Source organism: Gossypium hirsutum, chromosome D08, assembly GCF_007990345.1.
Source record: "Gossypium hirsutum isolate 1008001.06 chromosome D08, Gossypium_hirsutum_v2.1, whole genome shotgun sequence".
Classification (NCBI taxonomy): domain Eukaryota; kingdom Viridiplantae; phylum Streptophyta; class Magnoliopsida; order Malvales; family Malvaceae; genus Gossypium; species Gossypium hirsutum.
This window is the reverse complement of record NC_053444.1, coordinates 61,505,458-61,525,866: the sequence shown is the minus strand read 5'-3', so window position 1 is coordinate 61,525,866 and position 20,409 is coordinate 61,505,458. Positions and strand designations below refer to the sequence as shown.

Here is a 20,409-nt window from a genome sequence, read left to right as displayed (position 1 = left end):
TCATATTTCATTGCTTGATTTTTTTAATCCTTCATTTATACATATACAATATTTACCATTTTTATTTATCATCTAAATTTTATATTCATTTAGCCTTATTGAGATTATTTGAATCGAATTAGATAAATTGACTGATCGAATCGATAATCGATTAGGATACCAATTCAAAGAAAGTAATTGAATAGATAAATTTAGAAACTAATATAAATCGATTAATTCAAACGCAAATCAAATTTTTAATAATTTATTTAATTCAATTAAATAAATTAGTGATTTGATTGATTCGATAACTAATCGAATTTTAATTTTTTTTGACTCTAATTATATGTAACAAAATAAATAAATATGGTAGAAAGATATTTTCCGTCCGCAACATTGCGCGGGTAAAAAGAAATATCTTGAGTTATATAATATTCTAGAAGATAAGGTAAAGCCATATTTTCCTTTTATAAAAAAATCATTTTTTTATGTTGATAATATAAAATCAACCTCACTGTTATTTTAATTCCTTAATACATACTTCAAGACATCAGATTTTGACGAATTTGGTTTTGTACTTAAGTAAAACCCATAGCTAATTTCGTTCTTATTTTTATTAATTTATTCCCTCTTTTGCTGAAAAACACGTGACCCGAACTTCCATTCTTGGGGTCAAAAATTTCCTCTTTTCGTTTGCTTAGGAGGAAATTTTTGATTTGATGTGAAATGGGTTTTCGTTGATTTTAATGGAAAACGAAAACCCATGAACGGATTCTGTGTTTTTGCTGTGAATCGATCTGGTTTTTTGGTGGAATTCAAGTGCTAATCTCATGGGGAGTTTCCTAATTGGGTTTGCTTTGCCTTTGCTGCTTCTCACAGGTATGCTTTGTTTCTTAATACCCTCTACTTTCAATTTCATCCCTTATAAACTTATATAAAGACTCCGGGTTTCTTTCTTTTTTGCTTCATTTCCCCCCTTTTTTTAATTAGAAATTCATTTAGTGGTGTTGGTTGTCTGTTGGAATCTGCTTTATCTATGCATTGTTTGAGCTATGTCTTAGAGTGCTCGTGTTTGTCAGTATAATTTGAGCTATGCTATCTCCCCATAGAGAAATAACCAAGTCCAAATTCCATAAGGGAGTGTCTTAGGAAGTTGAGGAGAGTCTAAATGACCCTTTTTTTTTATCATCCAAGCTGCTGTTTAAGAGTAAGGATTTTGTTTACTGCTCATGAGTTCATGATGGGAACACTAGTCTTTGCATTTATATGCAACCTTCTGTTCTTTTCATATATTGTTTGGAAAATTCACTTCAAGGGGTCATTCTTGAACTAGACCAGTATCAATTGTAAGTTTCAAGTTTTTGAGACTGTAAAAATCTAATTCCTGGGTACCTGAACCTAGTTAAAATTAGCTTGTGACACAGGACATCATCCAGTCTTTGTTATTTTGGAACCTGATAAGGTGAGAAGGGTAGAAGGGATTTTGCAGTTAAAAGTCACTTGAAAAGTGAAAACTTCATTGGTATTCTTTTTGGTGAGGGACAGGTTGGTTTGTTAATGAGCTTCGGGGCATGGTTTTAGCAGAGTGCCATAGAGTGTTAATTTTAAAATTTATAAGTTGAGAGACCTGTAAATGGATAACTTACAGAATGCTCTACATAGAAGACTCCCAGCAAGAAAAATTCTCTACTGATGTTGAGATCATTTATTTCTTTTATGAGTTACTGTTTGAAACTGCATTTTTTTGTCGTGTGTATGCATATACAAATACATATATGCTCTGCCATCAATTAATTAATAGTTTTTACCTGTTCTGTCTTTCTTGAAGCTTCATTGCTCAATTGGAGTTTGATCTCTCTTGTTGATTTGATCGCTTTCCTTCTCATTCAGTATACTGCACCTAAAATAGGTAAGTGATGAAGATTTTCTGGTAAAGTTTTGCTTTATCTTTGCAGTTCTGTAGTTCTAATTTTCCATAATTCAGCAGGGTCTCAGTTGTTCATTGTTTTTTCTTACGACTTTTATCTCGTTGGTGCTTTAGATTTTGCTGTACGAATCTAATGAACTTTGCTAATTGCTGATTGTAGAATTCAGCAGCCGTTAATGTTACATAACCCCGAGTCTATAAGAAAATTAGAAGAGGGGTTTATGATATTTCTTGACTTCTTGCATTTTTTATAAGTTTAACTTCTTTTTCTGATTATTGTTATGTTAATGGTTTTATTTGAAGTTGTTTTCATTTCTTATAAAGTAACACAGGATTACTTTCTTGTAGGATTTCGTTTCAGGAGGAAATATTTGTTACTGTGGCCTGTTATCATCTTTTCCCTACTTGTTTTTCTTTCACAAGTTGCATATCTTGTTATATGGGCTGTTGGAGGCTATAAACAGAGTGTAGGAGATGCTTGGTGGCTCAAGCTAATTGGTTTTATGATGTGAGGATATATTTTGTTTTCTTTAATTCTTCTGTTCCTTCAGTCTCTGCATATTTTGACAGTTTGTCCCTTTGGCCATGCTTTTGCAGAATCCAGTCTTGGAGATCTCCCACTGTGATCTATTTTTTGGTTACCCAACTTCTAGTGCTAGTAGTTGCATTGCTTGATATACATGGGAACAGATTCGGTCTTGTTCCGTGGCGGTATACTTGTTGGGGTCATTTCTTAACATTTGTTGAACAATTAGGTTTGTAAGTATTTCCTTATTTTTCTAATTGTTTTTTATGTAGTGATATTGTTGCACTATGTACTCTCCCCACCCAAAACAGGATCCATTTAGCAATCCTATATGCATGTTTTAGGATTAACTCATTGCACGCAGAGGATATGAACTAGAGCTGATTTTATTCACTTTGTTAAATGAATTAAATCAAGTTCAACACTCTTCCCCCAATTGTCCCTCTTCTAAAGCAGCAGTGAAGCCTTATTATTCTCTTCTCATTTTGTGTCAATGATAGCACATTTTTTACCAGTGGAATATTTCTCTTGTGATCTTTGGGGCCTTGTGGATTGGAGGTGAAATTATTGATCTCTGTAGCCTACTTAAAGCTTATAAGTTAGCTACTAGAACTTCTAAAGCATTATTTTGCCTCATATTCAATTTATAGTTCTTGTCAATCTAGTCAAGGGTTTTCATGTGGTAACAGAACAGACAGTTGAGTTTTCTCTGCGAACAAATGCTTTGTGTTTCATGCAGTATTGAGTTGTATCCTTGCCAACTTAGTAATATCCAATGTATGCAGAGACTGCATTAATAACATATAATGTGTATGCCTGGTAGTTTGCTATTTCGGTGGTTAGCCAACTGAAATGATCGCGTTGCTTATCTGCATTGCAGTCAGCTTTATAACTTTTATATATAAATTTCAATTCCCATTAAGTCTATGCCGTTGACAATAAGTTGGTACTTTTGTTGGCCTCGGACACTATAGAAAAAGAAAGAAAAGTTAAAACTATCTTAAACATTTCTTTCTTAATCTTTATTCTGCTTCAGCTTCTGAACTTAAAATTTTAATTGAGTTTTTTAATTTACTTGTTACCTCAGGTAGTCATGTTTAAATTGAAACTGATATAAAATTATTTCCATTGTTTATTTCATGAAAGGTTCCCATCTTAAAGTTGCTTCCTGTTTGCTTCTACCTGCTATTCAGCTGGTTGTGGGAATTAGCCATCCCTCGTGGATTTCTCTGCCATTTTTCATTGGAAGCTGTATTGGGCTAGTGGATTGGTCTTTGACTAGCAATTTTCTAGGACTATTCAGGTGATTGCTTCTTGACTCTTTGTACATTGTTCTATTTCATTTTCTTTGTCAATGAATTTGATTTTATCATTGGTTAATGTTTTTAGTAGCTTATGTTCTGTTTCTTTTTTGTCAAGGTTGTGGAAGGCTCTCCAGTTTTATGCAGGCTTCAGCATTTTCATGCTTTATGTGTATCAACTCCCTATAGAGTTCTCAAGTATGTTACAGTGGATAGCTGATTTTGTTGGTCTATTCAAAATATGTTCAACATCTGAGTGGACTGAAATTTTCTCTTCTGTTTCTCTTGTACTTTTTTACATCATGGTATGTACTAGTTTTATTACTATAGGTCTGATTCTGTTTAAAGATTTTAGCTGAACCTTTAAATGAAATGCAATACACTCTTCCCTCTTCCTAGAATCTTATATTATGAAATTGACTTCATTTGAGTCTTTCCTGTGTCTGACATTTGTCCATCTAATAGTCTTTTCCCCATATTACTAATTTAAGATGGTTTGAAGTGTTTTCTTTCTATAAGAAAATTTTCCCGGACAGATATGAAGTATTTAGTTGCAAACTAGACTTTGGAGATTGATGACATTTTTGCCATTCTGGATGCAATTTTTATTCAATTTGCTCAATGAAATTGCAGTTGAAAATTTGAGAGCTTCCTAGTTGGAAACCACATATTTATATAATATATGTTCTTAATAGTTTTGAACAAGTTAATTTAATTATAAAGAAATAATATAATTGAGAACAAGATTAGAGCAGCTCTATGTATATGCTTAGTACATGTCTATTGTGAATTTATTTATGGTCGTCATTAAGTTTTGTTTAGCAATACCTGAAGTTTTGGATTACTTGTAAGACATAATATGACAATATTTTGAAAATATCTTATTTATTTATGTGTTGTGTTCTTTTGGTTTTTAAAATATTTCTGTACTGCTTTTGTCTTGGTGTCTGTTTCTTCTATTTAAATATTCTGTCTTGTACTGCAGCTATCCTACGTCAAATGTGATTTGGAGGAAATGGATTTTATCATGTCCACGCGGGAAAGTAGCTTGACAGAGCAACTACTTCCTTCAAAGCATTCATTCTTCATTCGTGAATCAAGGTAACATACCTATTTATATTATTTCTGATTCTTCCCTTGTTATATGCTTTTAATTCTTAAAAAGAGGCAAAATATTATACACACCATAAATTGCAAACTCTAGGATACTTGATTTATCCATGGATTTAATTCATTTCTTGCACCTATAATCTGGAAATAGTTTATCCAAATAACTATTTATACTGCTATATCCTGGAAACTTCTCTTATTCTTAACCTAAGTGTATTTATCTACACTTTACTATTTTGATCATGCTTTTCTATGTTTAATAGAGCTATCCTGAAGAAAGCAGTAGTGAGAGGATACCGAACATGATCAAATTACTGATTCAATTTGCTCCTTTTAAGAATTATTTTAATTACGAGCACTCATTTTAATTAACTTTTTCTTTTCACCATAATGTTTGTTTTGGATCTGGCACACTGTATATGATGTTCATGTATCATTTATGCTTCTGCTTTTATTTTTTAGAAAACAAAAGGGTCCATTCTTTAACTGATAGGTTATTTTGAGTTCTGTAATGAGTTATTCTAATTCTCCAGATCTGGTGTAAGGCATACCAATGTTTTACTACGAGGGACAGCTTTCCGGACTTTTACCATCAACTTTTTCACTTACGGTTTTCCAGTATGATTGCTACCTTTTACTAAATGTTGCTATAATCTTATGGGTCTTTCTCTAATTTTATCAATATTAAGATATATATGTAAATTGTCTGTGGAAATTTTGACAGGTATCCTTGTTTGCTCTTTCCTTTTGGAGTTTCCATTTTGCAAGTATATGTGCTTTTGGGCTACTTGCATATGTTGGCTACATTGTGTATGCATTTCCTTCCCTGTTCCGTTTGCACCGGTTAAATGGGCTTCTCCTTGTCTTCATTCTTTTGTGGGCTGTAAGCACTTATATATTCAATGTGGCATTTGCTTTCTTGAATAGGAATTTTGGGAAGGTACTCCTCTCTTTTGCGAATTCATCATTTCATAAATTCAAATGGTTCAGATTTCTTTTTTCTTATGTTTTCATCAACATATGGGCTCATGCAGGATATGGAAATTTGGGAGATGGTTGGATTTTGGCATTATCCCATACCTGGATTTTTTTTGCTTGCACAATTTTGTCTTGGAATTTTGGTTGCTTTGGGGAATCTTGTAAATAATTCTGTTTTCCTCTATTTATCTGATGAGGACGCTCTATCATCGAACAACTCTGCTGTGGAAGGTATGAATTATATATTCTGAGTGCTACAGACTTCTTTCTTGGCATCTGCGTTTTGAGGACTGTCATCAGGTCGGATTTGGAATATATCTTTAGAAATCCTGAGAAGGGATATATTTCTAGGATTGTGCATTTAGGGAGTTAGATTTCTATCTTACAACAGTGAGCTTGAAGAGTTAGTTTTTTATTTTAAGATATCTTTAAGATTTAATTTTGATTTTCTGTCTTCTGACAGCACATAAAACTCATTATTTTCTCGTATATCTACTACTCTGGCATTGCTTTAGACTGCTTCTCTTATCTATTTTAAGATCATTTACGGATATTGGGTACAAAAGGGTGGTAATTTTACTTTTTAATCTATATAATTGCTTCTTCGTGTCCTTTGTTTGCAGTGGATGGAGAGACCAAGGTGTTCATTGTGGCTACAATTGCATGGGGACTGCGCAAATGTTCTCGAGCTATCATGCTTGCACTGATATTTATCATAGCAATGAAACCCGGATTAATCCATGCTGTCTATTGTATGTTCTATTAAACCTTGTCGGCTTTAGTTCTTAGTTAAGTATAATTATAAATTTTCCTTTAGCATAAGGATTTTTGTCCAATGTTCTTGTACAATTCACATAAGCAAGTGCAAATTTGTATTATTACTGTGAGTTTATCCATAGCAGTTTCTAATTGGCTTTATGTGTTTCTTTCTCCTCTGCTTCAGTGGTTTTCTTTTTGATCTATCTTTTGAGCCATAACATCAGCAGAAAGATTCGTCAGTCTCTGATTCTTCTTTGTGAAGCTCACTTTGCATTATTGTACCTTCTTCAGATCGATTTGATCTCTAATGCTTTGGAGCAAAAAGGCTCCATTGTTTTGGAAATCATGTCGCAGTTGGGTATGTATTTGCTTTGTGTTATCTAATTTCATTTATATGTCATGATTATGGCTATTAATGAACTACCCTTGCCCTGGAAAGAGAAAGAAACTAAATCTTCTCTGAATTGATGTAGGTCTCCATAAACATAACAGTTCATTGAACTTTCTGGAAATAGCTTTGCTTGCTTGCTTCTGTGCAGTCCATAACCATGGGTTTGAGATGCTATTTTCATTCTCAGCAATTGTGCAGCACACCCCTAGCCCTCCTGTTGGATTTAGCATCTTGAGAGCTGGTCTGAACAAGTCTGTCCTCTTGTCAGTCTATGCATCTCCAAGCGCCTCCTACTACCATGATAATCCTTCTTATGGTATAATCTCTATGCATGTCAAAATTTCTGTCCAAATTTGGCTGTTAAAATTGAAAAAGAAAATACCTATAAAAAAAGTTTGGTTTTCCACTATTAGTTGCAAATGCTAAAATTATTTTGATAGGTAGTCCTATATTTTAGCTTATTTTAAATGAATGTCGAAATGTTATGTTCATCAGGTATGGGGAACTTGGTAGTAAAATCGACTGTTTTTTTGTCTGTACTTGCATTCTAGGTAGAGAGCCATTTAATAAATTTCATGCCTTACATTTTATTCAAATATTATAGCACACTAAACCTAGAACAAGTTGGTATCATCCTGCTATGATGTGCAGGCTTTATGGATCTAGACATGATTGTAAATACTTTTTGATTATTTTATCGCTGGTTCTTAGCCTGACCTTAGGCCACAATGAGATGTCTGCTTTCTTATGAATTTGGACTTCTAGGAATGTTCAAGATAGCTGTATCTAAGCCATTTTGTTTCTTATAGTATTTTGTTTCTGTTACTCATTTGTCTATCAATATTTCCATTACTGCTTCTACTGCTAAACTTCTATTGACAGCATTTTTTTACTTGTTTGTTTTAATGTTATTCAGAGAGAAGGATAGCATCATTCCTTAGCGAAATTGGGCAGAAGTTTTTATCAATATATCGATCATGTGGAACCTACATTGCTTTGCTGACTATTCTTCTCACAGTATACATGGTGACACCCAACTATATATCATTTGGATACATCTTCCTTCTCCTTGTTTGGATTATTGGAAGACAACTTGTTGAGAGAACTAAAAGGCGCCTATGGTTTCCATTAAAAATATATGCAATTATGGTGTTCATTATTATCTATAGCTTAAGCAGTTTTACCAGCTTTAAGATTTGGCTCTCTGGGTTTATAAATCTCTATTTTTATTTGGGTTATGATCCTGAAGCTTCATTGTTGGATAATATTTGGCAATCTCTAGCTGTTCTAATTGTGATGCAACTTTATAGCTATGAAAGGAGGCAGAGCAAGTACAACCAAACTTACCATCCCAATCCTTTAGGTTCTGGGATCCTTGGCTTTGCCAAGCGGTTTCTGATTTGGCACAGCCAGAAGGTCCTGTTTGTCTCATTATTCTATGCATCTTTATCTCCAATTTGTGCTTTTGGATTCTTGTATCTACTTGGCCTTGTCATATGTTCAACTTTACCTAAAGCTTCTCAAATCCCATCCAAATCATTCTTAGTTTATACAGGATTTCTGGTTACATCAGAGTATCTTTTTCAGATGTGGGGTAAACAAGCTGAAATGTTTCCAGGGCAAAAGCATTCTGATTTGTCGCTCTTTTTGGGTATTTGTACATATGAGCCAGGATTTTGGGGTATAGAATCGGGCTTGAGAGGAAAGGTTCTGGTAATTTCTGCATGCATCCTTCAGTACAATGTTTTCCGTTGGATGGATAATATGCCAAGTGGTATTTCAAACAAAGGCAAATGGGAAGAGCCCTGTCCTTTATTTTTACCAGCAGAGGATAACTACACCAATGGCTACATGTCTAATGGGGAAGATAAGCCATCTTCTAGTGTTGGGACAGAACCTATAAGACAAGACAGAGCAGCAATCAATTCATGGTCATCTTTGAGCAGTGCTTTTTCTCAAGCACCTCATCATGGGTCCTCCAAAGCAGCAGGAGGTTTTGAGGTTAATGGTGTGAGAAAATTTTCATTTGGATATTTCTGGGGAAGCACCAAGGAGAGTCATAAGTGGAACAAGAAGCGAATCCTTGCATTAAGGAAAGAGAGATTTGAAACACAGAAGGCTCTCTTAAAAATATATTTGAAATTCTGGATAGAGAACATGTTTAGCCTTTATGGCCTGGAGATTAACATGATTGCTTTGCTTCTCGCAAGTTTTGCTTTGTTGAATGCCATCTCTATGCTATATATTGCAGTGCTTGCTGTTTGTATTCTTTTGAATCGGCAGATTATTCGTAAATTATGGCCAGTTCTTGTCTTCTTGTTTGCTTCTGTTCTCATCCTCGAGTATTTCGCCATCTGGAAGAGTATGTTCCCTCTGAATCAAAATAAGCCAAGTCAGTCTGAAATCCGTTGCCATGACTGCTGGAAAAGCTCGGCTTCATATTTTCAGTATTGCAGGAGCTGTTGGCTGGGTATTAATCTCTGGATCTGCTTATTGCTTAAATGGGGCAGATGAGCACTGCACAAATTATTATACTTTTCTTTTGACTGGGAGAAGAAAATTGACTTAATGATTCTTATTTTAGCATTATCGTCTAGGTTACTTTGCCATGTTTTATCCTTTTTATTTCTACAAGAAGTCTGGTATATTTGACACGGGCATTTGAACAATTTTAGACTGTTTTCTAACTTAGCTTAAATTAGCTTATGCTTGGAAGAGTTTGTCTATTCCTGTCAGTGGTTCATAGTTATCTATCAATTCATTATTTAATTTTGGCCTATGATGGAGGTTCAAACTAATCTGCTGTTAATTTCTCCTTTTCCTGCAGGACTGATCATTGATGATCCCCGAATGCTTATTAGCTATTTCTTGGTCTTTCTGCTGGCATGTTTTAAGCTTCGTGCAGATCACTTGTCTGATTTCTCAGGTTCATCAACATATCGGCAAATGTTGTCTCAACGTAAAAATTCATTTGTTTGGCGAGATCTCTCTTTTGAAACCAAAAGCATGTGGACCTTTCTCGACTATGTAAGGCTTTATTGTTATTGCCATCTATTGGACCTGGTCCTTGTATTGATTTTGATTACTGGAACTCTTGAGTATGATATTCTTCACCTGGGTTATCTTGCTTTTGCTCTTGTTTTTTTCCGGATGAGGCTTGAAATTCTCAAGAAAAAGAATAAAATATTCAAGTTCTTGCGTATCTACAACTTTGTGGTGATCGTTCTTTCTCTTGCTTATCAATCACCTTTCGTGGGGGAGTTTAGTTCTGGAAAGTGCAATACTGTGAGCTACATATATGAAGTCATTGGATTTTACAAGTATGACTATGGGTTTCGAATTACTGCCAGATCCGCACTTGTTGAGATTGTCATATTTATGTTGGTATCACTTCAGTCATATATGTTTTCCTCCCACGAGTCTGATTATGTGTCACGATACCTTGAAGCGGAGCAAATTGGTGCCATTGTACATGAGCAAGAGAAAAAAGCTGCTTGGAAAACTGCACAGTTGCAACAGATTCGTGAAGCTGAGGAGAAGAAACATCAACGCAACTTGCAAGTGGAGAAGATGAAATCTGAGATGCTTAACTTGCAAATAAAGCTCCATAGCATGAATTCTGTTGCAACTTTTGGTGATGTCTCTCCTGACGATGAAGGCCTACGGAGGAGGAGGACTTCTCTTACTTCAAATAGGGATGTTGGGCCTCTTGACAAAGAGGAAAGCTCTCTTTGGAAGCAAGAACAAGTTAATAAACAAGATTCAGTGTTTCCCCCTGAAACACACACATATGCTGCTTATATGAAAGCAGAAAATCCTGAAGTTGTGGAATCTCCAAAGAATTCAATGGAATATGCACCTTGTGAGATCACTGAAATTGAATCTGATGCTGATAGTGCTTTTTTAGATTCAGAGAGAAGTAGGAAAAACCAAGCAAAGGAGCATCCTTTGATTTCTGCAGTACACCTCCTCGGTGATGGCGTTTCCCAGGTACAGTCTATTGGAAATCAGGCAGTTAATAACCTTGTAAATTTCTTAAACATTGCACCAGAAGATTCCGATATGAATGAGCATTCATCTGTTGAGGATGAGGCCTTTGATGAGATGGAGGGCCAAAAGATGCAGAATATCCATTTGAACCGTTCATCTTCTCTGCAATCTGATAAAAGTTCTGATGCTACGAGTTTGCAGCTGGGGCGGATCTTTTGGCATATATGGTCCCAGATGTGGTCTAATATCGATGTTGTGTGCTACTGTTTGTTTGTCCTCGTCTTTCTTTGGAACTTCAGTTTGCTATCTATGGTGTATCTTGCAGCTCTTTTCTTGTATGCTCTATGTGTGAATACAGGTCCGACTTATATCTTCTGGGTTGTCATGCTGATTTACACGGAAGTTTATATGTTGCTTCAGTATCTGTATCAAATTGTAATCCAGCATTGTGGATTGAGTATCATGTCAGACCTGCTCCGTGAAATAGGATTTCCTGCTCGTGAAATCAAATCGTCATTTGTTGTGAGTTCGTTGCCTCTATTTCTTGTGTACTTATTTACCCTCTTACAAAGCTCTATAAGTGCAAAAGATGGTGAATGGATGCCCTCTACTGACTATAACTCCCATAGGAGGAGTTCTCTTTATAGAAAAGAGGTTCTTGTGAACTATAGCTGGAGTGAAAGGGTATCAGAGTTGTTCCAATTTGTAATAAATACGGCGAAACTGGTAATTAGAAGCTTCTTCTGGTACTGGAAATCATTGATACAGGGAGCGGAAACTCCTCCTTACTTTATTCAAGTTTCGGTGGATGTTCATTTGTGGCCAGAGGATGGGATTCAGCCAGAAAGGGTTGAGTCTGGAATGAATCAACTGCTCAGGCTAGTTCATGATGAGAGATGTACTCAAACAATCCCTAGTAATTGTCCATTTGCTAGTAGGGTCCAGGTTCAAAGCTTTGAAAGAAGTCGAGAAAGCCCAAATGTGGCTCTGATTGTTTTTGAGGTGGTGTATGCATCTCCCTTGACAGGATGTACCTCAGCAGATTGGTACAAGTCACTAACTCCAGCAGCTGATGTGGCGAAAGAAATTCTTGGGGCACAGCGTGCTGGGTTTGTTGAAGCAACGGGATTCCCATACCAAATACTCTCTGTAATTGGTGGTGGAAAAAGGGAATTTGATCTGTATGCTTACATATTTGTTGCTGATCTGACTGTGTTTTTCCTAGTTGCAATGTTCTACCAGTCTGTCATAAAGAACAAGAGTGAATTTCTTGATGTTTATCAGCTAGAAGATCAATTTCCTGTAGAATATGTAACAATCTTAATTGTAAGTTTATTTCTTATTTCTCTTCTTAACTTTGCTCGACTATTTCTAATGGCTTAGTTGTCATTTCTTTGCATTCTTACGTGGGCTACTATAGGCTAGATATGCTGTGATCTAATCCTAACTGGGTCATATTCTTTTTTGCAGATCATTTTTTTCTTGATTGTTGTTGATCGAATACTTTATCTCTGTTCATTCGCAACGGCAAAAGTTGTTTTCTACCTTTTCAATTTTGTTCTCTTCACATATTCGATTACACAGTATGCTTGGCGAATGGAACCTTCCGACCAGCATGCTGCACGGCTAGTACTGCGTGCTATATTTCTTGCTAAAGCAGTTTCTCTAGCACTTCAGGCTGTACAAATCCGACATGGAATTCCTCATAAAAGCACCTTGTTTCGACAGTTTTTGACCAGTGAGGTCTCACGAATTAATTACTTAGGCTATAGACTTTATCGGGCTCTGCCATTTCTTTATGAATTACGATGTGTACTTGATTGGTCATGCACAACAACATCTTTGACCATGTATGACTGGCTCAAAGTAAGTCCAGAGTTTCTTTTATTATTATTATTATTATTATTATTATTTATAAAGAATAGTTGTTTTGATTTTCAGTAAGCAGTGATTCTTTGATTGAATTGTTTCTTGTTGATTTTTAGAACTGACATGTCACTTTTTTTCCTTAGCTGGAAGACATAAATGCAAGCCTGTACCTCGTCAAATGCGATGCTTTGTTGAATAGAGCTCAGCACAAACAAGGAGAAAAGCAAACAAAAATGACCAAGTGCTGCAATGGGATATGTCTGTTCTTTATCCTAATTTGTGTCATCTGGGCTCCTATGCTGGTAAGAGACTTCATAACCGTTAACCAGATCTACTATTTGCACGATATGTTTTTCGATGTCTAGTACTTATTACCTAAAAACCATTTGAGAAACTTTTCTCAGAAGGAATTCCATTTGATAATTGGCATTTTCTTATTCTTTCTTATTCCTGGTATGCTAGGACCTGTTTCCTTTGTAATTTTCCATGTGGATGGTGAGTCATGTGCATGCATATTCTAGGTGTCCAGGACCACTGAATATGTAAAGCAAACACTTGAGTTGGCAACTTTCTGCTTGAAGCATTATAAAACAACTCCATGTTCTTGGATGTATTTGCCACTAATATCTTGTGTGCATGTATTTTTGTCGGGAAATGGGGTTTTGTAATTTGTAGATTGCTATTGTTAAATTGAGGAAAATGTATATCGTTACTTGTGGGCCTGCAGGCATCGTTAATGTTTTTACCATAAGTCATGTACACCTATGAATGTCTAGGTATATTGTTACTTGTGATTAGGTGGAAGGAGCATTCTATAACTCGATCCATCAATAACTTTGTTTTGCTTTGGTTCTGCAGATGTACAGCAGTGGCAATCCGACAAATATTGCAAACCCCATCAAAGATGCAACTTTTCAAATAGACATCAGTACCATTGGTGGAAGGTTGACCTTGTATCATACTACCCTCTGTGAAAAGATCCCATGGGATACGCTCAATTCCGATGCTAATCTAGATCCCCTAAATTATTTGGACACTTACAATAAGAATGATATACAATTGATATGCTGCCAAGCAGATGCGAGTACTTTGTGGCTCGTTCCCGATGTGGTTCAGAGAAGATTTATTCAGTCCCTTGATTGGGATATGGACATGGGTATCACATCTACTTGGCTGCTTTCAAGGGATCGGCCAAAAGGCAAGGAAGTTGCGAAATATGAAAAACCTCTAGATCCTAAGGATCTTCCCGATCGATCTGATGTTCAAAAGGTTTTCAATGGTTCTGCAAATGGCTTTAGGGTATACAATCTTTATTCAAGATACTTCCGTGTTACCGGTTCTGGTGAAGTCAGAACTTTTGAGCCAGAGGTATACAGCACTTTTCATTCGGGTTTTGTTTCCATGATACATTGTTAACTACTGTTTTCCACTATTGTCATTGATAATATATCACTGACTTGAAACCAAATTCTACAGGTCAATTCAGTTAGTTTAGTGAGTGCAGATCTTGTTATCAATCGAGCAACTTTCGAGTGGTGGTCCTTCCATATTATCAATTCATCTGATATGGTTCACTGTGGAGGTTTCACAGGACCAATGGCCGTTGTAGTATCCGAAGAAACTCCACCACGTCAGTTCTCGAAAACTATTTTTTGTTGTATATTTATTTCGATAGCAACTTTTTATGATTTTCTTTGTCGTCGTGATTAATATTGCAATACTGCAACAGAGGGTATTCTTGGAGACACACTAAGCAAATTCAGCATTTGGGGTCTCTACATAACTTTTGTACTAGCTGTTGGCCGGTTTATCAGGCTTCAATGCTCCGACCTAAGAATGAGAATACAGTATGAAAACCTGCCTTCCTGTGACAGGTAATATATATATACACGTACATATATATATGCATCCTTATAAGAAAATTTTATGGTAGAATTCCTTATGCCGAAGGCTAAAGGACGAAAGCATGGAGAACATATACTTTCATTTCTTATTTCACCTACACCCGTTTATCCGGTTTATCCGGTTTTGATGTAGGTTGATAGCCATTTGTGAGGATATATATGCTGCGAGAGCAGAGGGTGAGCTTGGAGTCGAAGAGGTCCTTTACTGGACCCTAGTGAAGATTTACAGATCACCGCACATGCTACTTGAGTACACTAAACCTGACTAGTCACCATCACTGATGCACTTTCGGTTGCAAGAGTTTTCACAGGTATTCACGAAACAAGCTGAGTAAAACATACGGACATACCGGAATCAATCGAAAATTGGTTTGTGCTTCTTCTTCGGTGGCCAAGAAGCTTTATGGCGGTCATAGTCTCTTCGATTACCATGTTGGAGAAAATGCTAAATGCTACACTGCTCTAAACATGAACAAAACAGCCATGAAATGGAACTTCAATTCAGGTTCTTGCTATATTTGAACTTTGTCCTTCACGGTTGGTCTAAAAGAAAAGCACCATTGCTTAATATTAAAGAGTAGAAAAGGTTTCTTGGGAGGGATTGTGTACATAATTTGTACCATATCAGTTTAAAAACAGCAAAAGGAAAATATATGTTGAAAGGGAGTATATTCTTTTGTAACATCTGCCTATTTTTAATACAAGGATGATATATATATTTCCACTTGATAGAATGGGGATACCTTGGCAAATAGCATTTTCCTTTAAACTATATTTTTTGAATATATAATAATCCTTTGAGCTATGTCTGTATGTATATGAATTGACCTTACTAAGAAGTGACTAAGAGGCACATATATATAATATACAATGAATTGACCCAATTATAAAAATCTCAATAATTGTTGTCAAAATGCTACTGCAATAAGGGGTGAGTAAGCTAAAAGATGGCCCATGTGGAACATGCTATGTGTGAACATTTATTGAGTTTTGAGGTTTAATATTATGTCCACACACACACACACAAAAAAGGAGTAAATTGAAGATATGTGAGGTTTCATATTATTTTTATTAAATTGTAGTGTACAATCTATATGAGAATACTTGGTGATTGTGTGTTGTGGAGTTTGTCGTTTTGTGGTGAATTTATGATTTATTGAGTCTTTTTGGAAGAATTTGATTATGTTTGGGATTCTATTACATCTATTATTTCAAGTTAAAGATGTTTCTACTGCTACGAGAGTAAAGAACTATTTAAAAACTCATGGCTGAAAGTGTTATTGGTTGAGAAAATCGTCATAACTTGTTGAGATCTCTTCTTTATTTTTAATTTAGGTAGGAAGACTTTTTCAAAAGGTTTTTTTTTTCTTATCATAAAGATTTATTAAGTTATTTGCTTTTTGGGGCTTTGTCTGGTACAACTGTTCATTGTAACTGGCATTTGTATGTGTAAAACATTTATTTCCGTTTCATGAAATCAACTTTTGGAGAAAAAGAAAAAAAAACATTTTTTACATCTCTAATGGCCACAATATCACACCAAAACCATGAAATTTGCAAGAAATCTTGGTGGTGTTGATCATCAAGGCTGAAGGCTTGGATCTTTTGAGTATCCAACCATCACTCTACTTCTATCTCTCTGTAATTTATAAATTAAAGAAACAAAAATTACAAAACTGAAGCTTGTGGCATCTTCCTTGAAAAAGCAAATCGGAAGTAGACCCACATATTTAGAGCACGTTTGGTTCGCTGTATTGGATTAGAGGTGTATTGGATTAGAGGTGTAATGGAATAGAGGTGTAATGGAATAGAGGTGTAATAGCAAATCAACTGTTTGGTTGAATGTAATGGAATAGAGGCGTAATAGTAATCCTGTGTTTGGTTGAATGTAATAGAGGTGTAATAGCATAATGGAAAAAACTAAAATGACTAGAATACCCTTAGCAGAAATTTGTTTAGGTAAATGATTATTGTTATTGTTATTAAATTTTAATAAGATTATTAATATCAATAATAAATAATTTAATCATATTTTAACATAATTATTATTAAATATATTTTAATTAAAATATATAATTTAATAAAATTTTTAATAATCAATATTCTTATATTAATTTTTTCATTTAATTTAGAGAAATTTAAATATTGTTTGCAATATTAGTACGATAATAATATTGATTTTGTGCCTTTGAAACCATTTTCTAACATTAGTCCATTGTTTTTAATATTAAACAATACTTTATGTTATAAACAATATTTTTAAATATAAAGTAAATTACGGTCAAGATTATTAAATTATTAGTAAATTTACTTTTTAATTACTCTATTTAAAAAAAATTATAAAATGATGATCTTAAAATAGGGCAGTAATTGAATGAGCAATCCAATGAACCAAACATGATCCTCAATTCCTTCAAGTATGTTTTCAAATCAAAATTAAGAGTATATCTATTTTGTTGACAAATCTAAACTAAGCTTTTTCTAATGATTGGATCGAAAGGGTGAAGAACCCCAATAAACAAGAACAAGTATAACTATTGTTTTCTATGTCAGTGTGATCTTCTAATGCAATCCTATAACTAGGAAGAACCGCATATAATTGGTCGGATTGCGGCTTTGAGATCATCGTAAAATCTTTGCTCCGAAAATCTGCTAGCTCTTCTCCTTGCTGCTGTAGCTATCTTGAGTCTTTCAGACTCGGGCATCTTCACGATTTTCAGGACTGCATCTGCATCTGCATCTGCATCTGCATCTGCATCTGCATTAATTTCAACCCCATAGTGTGGCATTGAAAGGGTTCTGAGCATGTTAACAGACTGATTTGATTATTGATGCAAGAACAAAAATGATAAGAATCGGGTTGAAAAATAGGTAGTATAATCCATGAACAAGCAACAGAATGTGAATCCCATGCTGCGAAATGTAATAAGACCATGTTTTTGCATGGGATAAGCAAACCAGATAGCATATACCCAAACCTTAAGACACTAACATTGCAACAAAGGATAATTATCTAGGCCTATTGAACAGAGGTTTGATTCTACAAGAATGAACATGGTGCAACTTTACGACAAACTTGATTGCGATTTCAAGCTGCATATAAAGCAAGCAAAGAAGCAGAATTGGGTTCTAACTGACCATAGTGCAGTGTCATAGTGAACATGTAGAAAGCTTCATAGCTTCCAACTTCATCCGAGTTCGAAAATTAACAGCCTATTGAAAAAAACATGCCTAATATGCCACAAAAGTGAGAACCCTATAGGCCTAGACTAAGGTCATGCAACTGAAAGCTGCAATAGAAGAAGCTGAAACCTATACTAGATGATAAGATAAAACCGATATACGATTTGTACGAGCAACGGTGTAAACAAGTCATCAAGTGAAAATATTACAAATTGTTCTCTATCAGCAGACATGAAAACTTACTCTAATGAAAACATTGTTGCAAACGGTTTAAACACGAAAATAGAATCTTCGTCGCAACCCCATGGTACAAATATGTTTCAAACAAAACCAAATAGTAAACGGGGAACAGATTCTGTCTTACAATGAACATGTAAGGCATATATTGAATCGACGTAAACGACATAATGTTGAATTATGATACAATATAACAAAGGATAAGAAAAACAAAGGATAACCAAAGTAACATGAATACAAACAAGAAAAATAGAAGCAATTCATTCAAACTTGTGCTTTAAAATTGTAGTGCACACTCAGCTTAATAAAGGAAAAAAAAGAAAAGGGAAAATCTTGAAAATAATACCTTTTCCTTTCTGATAAGCTTGCAACCTTCAATAGGATCAAAACCAGGAGGCAGATTTCCTCTTGGGATTGGCTCTATCTGCAAAATATAAAAGAGGAAGATGATGTAAATATTGACAATAAATTTTAGCTGCATTTGAAAAAGAGGAGACATCCAAGGAGATCTAAACAGGTTTTATAGTCAATTACATTTTGCCCTATATTAGTTTATCTGTCTATATAGGGACACCTTGTCATTGACTTAAAGTAACAAAACTCTCATGCGCTAAGGCTGAAGATTGGTGAAATTTAAGATCCCTTTGATATAGTATTTAATTAGTTTAACAGTAAATGAAATAGACTTGATAGGATTTGCTTTTTGTGCAAACCTCTTTAATATTAAACGTGCCTATCCATAGCTTGATTCATTTTGCAGCCAAAGCCAAGCTATCATTCAATTAGAGAGCTCTATGGGAGAAACAAAACAAAAAACTTAAAGAATGCAATATTTCAACACAAATCCTCATGAGCATATACCCAAAGGTTACTCTAAGAATCTGCCTTGCTCTGTCCTCATAAGTCAAACTTTCCTTTTTCTTTTATTTCTTCAATTCAATAGCAGGAGAGGACCATGGTCATATTAATACTTGCCTTTGGAAATCATATTTTTAAATGACAACAAAAGCAGCAACAAAACTACTCAAATAATAGGGCACTTTACCTTACGTTAAGGCCCTAGATTTAAATTATACTTAAAAGATAAAAGATATTAGCATAAACCATGCACATGGTGACAAATGGAAATAATTTAGCATAAAAGAAGAAAGCTTCTTTGCATATTCATCTATGCTAGTTGATCAAATGGAAATAGTTTAGCATGTCAGAGGACCTAACATTCTTTAGGGCCTAAGATGAAACTTAAATGATATATGACTATGCATGCCAGGACTTTTAACATTCTTTCTCCTTTTATGTTACTAAAACCTTGTCCCTCAGAGAATTTTGCTCTTTTGATCAGGTGATGAAAAGCTAATTAGATCAGTCTCAGCCTTTAGAAGACAATTCTAACTCAATTTCAAACAATGGAATGCACTAAATCGAAATTTTAAACTAAATAAATTAAAAACACAAAAATTTAGGATAATCGGGAAACATAGATAAACATCTGAAGCGTAGAAATTAAAGGAAAGGAGACAAGGTATTCTCACTGGTAGTAGAGGCGCAGGCGGCGGTGCTGGAAGGTCAAATATGTGAAAGTGATGAAATTTTTGGGTCCTGATAAAATGAAGAGCAAAAACGTATGAGAAGATGGAGCTGAGGGCAAAAATCGATTTTAAGTTCCCAAACGTAAGAGGGAAAAATCAATGAAGAAGAGAAGTAAAAAGATTACCTCTGCAATCAATGGAAGGGAAACGTCGGAGAGGATGAAGCTTGATGAGGGCAAAAAAAGATTACCTCCCTTCCCGCTACTGTTTCTCAGTCGCTGCAAGAACTGGAAGAATGGTGAAGCCCTTTGGCTGTCAGCATACCTTTGGCCGGAAGAAGATGAAGGCGAATCGATTTGGCTGGAAGAAGATGTGAAAACGTGAAGGTGAATCGATTTGGCTTGATTTGAGGATATGAAATCGATGGGAAATTTTTTGGGAGAAGAAGGCAGGCTATTTTGGTCTCAAAATTAAAGAAGAAAACGATGAATAGCCATTACAAACTAAAACCCAGGAATCCCTATTACAGCTGCTGAGGGAATAGGTAAGGAATAGCAAAAACTCCGATTCGGTAAACGGTGAACCAAACGGCGTATTGGGTGGGGCCACCGAATCGGGGTGTAATGGATTGGGTAATACGGCGAACCAAACACGCTGTTAATATTGTTTTAAATACAATCTTTTTTTATGACCATACTTTTAGTGGATGCCCTTTTGTCCCCTCTT

General features: G+C 35.1%; 1 protein-coding gene and 1 long non-coding RNA gene across 4 annotated transcripts; one reads left to right on the top strand and one right to left on the bottom strand.

Annotated features, from left to right (window-relative positions):
* The first annotated feature begins 516 nt into the window (after positions 1-516).
* Positions 517-15,458, top strand: LOC107934397 (piezo-type mechanosensitive ion channel homolog). 3 transcript variants are annotated; one of them, XM_016866819.2, is made up of 21 exons: positions 517-858; positions 1,808-1,888; positions 2,255-2,414; positions 2,504-2,661; positions 3,579-3,735; positions 3,852-4,038; positions 4,719-4,834; positions 5,377-5,461; positions 5,568-5,783; positions 5,878-6,052; positions 6,445-6,573; positions 6,765-6,938; positions 7,054-7,287; positions 7,888-9,441; positions 9,799-12,287; positions 12,432-12,827; positions 12,974-13,132; positions 13,689-14,198; positions 14,307-14,460; positions 14,560-14,704; positions 14,868-15,458. In XM_016866819.2, exons 1-21 carry the CDS (start codon positions 810-812, stop codon positions 15,001-15,003), a joined length of 7,464 nt encoding a protein of 2,487 aa, XP_016722308.1. In that variant the 5' UTR covers positions 517-809; the 3' UTR covers positions 15,004-15,458. The 3 variants fall into 3 exon arrangements, with proteins under 3 accessions (XP_016722308.1, XP_040954598.1, XP_016722310.1); XM_041098664.1 differs by lacking the exons at positions 517-858; positions 1,808-1,888; positions 2,255-2,414 and having other exon boundaries at positions 2,504-2,665; positions 3,852-3,931; XM_016866821.2 differs by lacking the exons at positions 517-858; positions 1,808-1,888; positions 2,255-2,414 and having other exon boundaries at positions 2,504-2,665.
* Positions 15,459-17,121: 1,663 nt separating this feature from the next.
* Positions 17,122-20,241, bottom strand: LOC107934369 (uncharacterized). Its single transcript, XR_005916976.1, has 4 exons — positions 19,869-20,241; positions 19,687-19,753; positions 18,501-18,578; positions 17,122-17,474 (listed from the first exon to the last, which is right to left on the bottom strand). It is a non-coding gene; the product is annotated as an uncharacterized lncRNA (long non-coding RNA).
* Between the last annotated feature and the right edge of the window lie 168 nt (positions 20,242-20,409).

What these genes read in the sequence shown, in the direction of transcription:
- LOC107934397 (XM_016866819.2), top strand. Translation starts at nt 810, where the DNA reads ATGGGGAGTTTCCTAATTGGGTTTGCTTTGCCTTTGCTGCTTCTCACA. An exon ending in TTTTCACTTACGGTTTTCCA is followed by an intron (nt 5,462 to 5,567) that starts GTATGATTGCTA and finishes AAATTTTGACAG; the next exon opens with GTATCCTTGTTTGCTCTTTC. An exon ending in TGAATAGGAATTTTGGGAAG is followed by an intron (nt 5,784 to 5,877) that starts GTACTCCTCTCT and finishes GGGCTCATGCAG; the next exon opens with GATATGGAAATTTGGGAGAT.